This window comes from Emiliania huxleyi (genome assembly GCF_000372725.1).
Source record: "Emiliania huxleyi CCMP1516 unplaced genomic scaffold EMIHUscaffold_11235, whole genome shotgun sequence".
Classification (NCBI taxonomy): Eukaryota; Haptophyta; order Isochrysidales; family Noelaerhabdaceae; genus Emiliania; species Emiliania huxleyi.
Window position 1 is genome coordinate 1 of NW_005201653.1, and position 1033 is coordinate 1033.

A 1033-nucleotide genomic window follows, 5' to 3' on the forward strand; every position below is an offset into this window, starting at 1 on the left:
GAGGTAGTTCCGTGGAGGCGAGGCCCATCTTGTCGGCGGAGCGAAGCACGGGCACCACCAGGCCCTTCGGCGACGACACGGCGACGGACACGTCGATGTAGTCGCGGTACACGATCTCGTTGCCGTCGATGACAGCGTTCACCGCCGGCATCTCCGTGATGGCGCGGCAGGCGGCGGCGACGAAGGGCGACATGAAGCCGAGCTTGACGCCGTGCTTCTTGAGGAAGGCGTCGCCGTACTTTTTTCGCATCTCGATGATGGCGGTCATGTCGACCTCGTTGAACGTCGTCAGCGACGCCGTGATCTCTTGTGACTCCTTGAGCCGCTCTGCAGTCTTCTGGCGGATGCGCGTCATCTTGACGCGCGTCTCCCTCGGTCCCTCTGCCACCGGCGATGCATCAGCTCAATGAGCAATTCGTTGATTGCGGCGGCACGATTGTTGTATAGGTCACCCTCGTGCCGGCGATGGCCGCCTCCGCAGCGCACGTCGTCATGCTGCAGCGCTCGCCGACCTACGTCGTCTCCGAGCCGGGGCGAGACGCCGTCGCCCTCTTCCTGCGCCGCTGGCTCCCCGCTTGGCTCGCCGTCTTCCTCACGCGCTGGCAGCGCTGCGGGCAGCTTTCTTTTGACGGCGGCCCTGTCTCTGTTCAGGCTCGCGTACCTGCTCACGCGGTGGAAGAACGTCGGCAAGGCGATCCTCTTCTACTGGCTGTCGCAGACGTACCCCCAGACGGTGCGCGGCTGGCTGCGTGCCTGGGCGCAGGAGCAGCTGCCCGACGGGTTCGCCGTCGACGTGCACTTCAAGCCAAAGTACGACCCGTGGGACCAGCGGCTGTGCGCCGTCCCGGACGGTACGAACACCTCGCGGGCCCTCAGCCGTGGCCCCTCCCCGAACACGTGGCCGCCCCTCTCCGAACCCCCCCCCCCCACACCTCCCTGTCGCCCCCTCCTCCGCCTGCCCTCGGTTTCTACTCACCTCAACCGGACTGCCCTGCGGAGGCTGCAGCGGCATCCTCGCCTCGAGCAACCACTA

At 66.6% G+C, this 1033-nt stretch overlaps 2 protein-coding genes across 2 annotated transcripts; one reads left to right on the forward strand and one right to left on the reverse strand.

The window, feature by feature from the left end:
- Positions 1-55: 55 nt before the first annotated feature.
- Positions 56-355, reverse strand: EMIHUDRAFT_260532 (Dihydrolipoyllysine-residue succinyltransferase; the record flags this gene model as incomplete). Its single annotated transcript, XM_005791481.1, has 1 exon — positions 56-355. A coding segment is annotated over one exon (300 nt), but the record flags the coding sequence as incomplete, so codon positions are not given.
- A 110-nt stretch (positions 356-465) lies between these two features.
- On the forward strand, positions 466-851 carry EMIHUDRAFT_260533 (hypothetical protein; the record flags this gene model as incomplete). The annotated part of the gene is made up of 2 exons (XM_005791482.1): positions 466-645; positions 719-851. Coding segments are annotated over 2 exons (313 nt in total), but the record flags the coding sequence as incomplete, so codon positions are not given.
- Positions 852-1033: the final 182 nt, after the last annotated feature.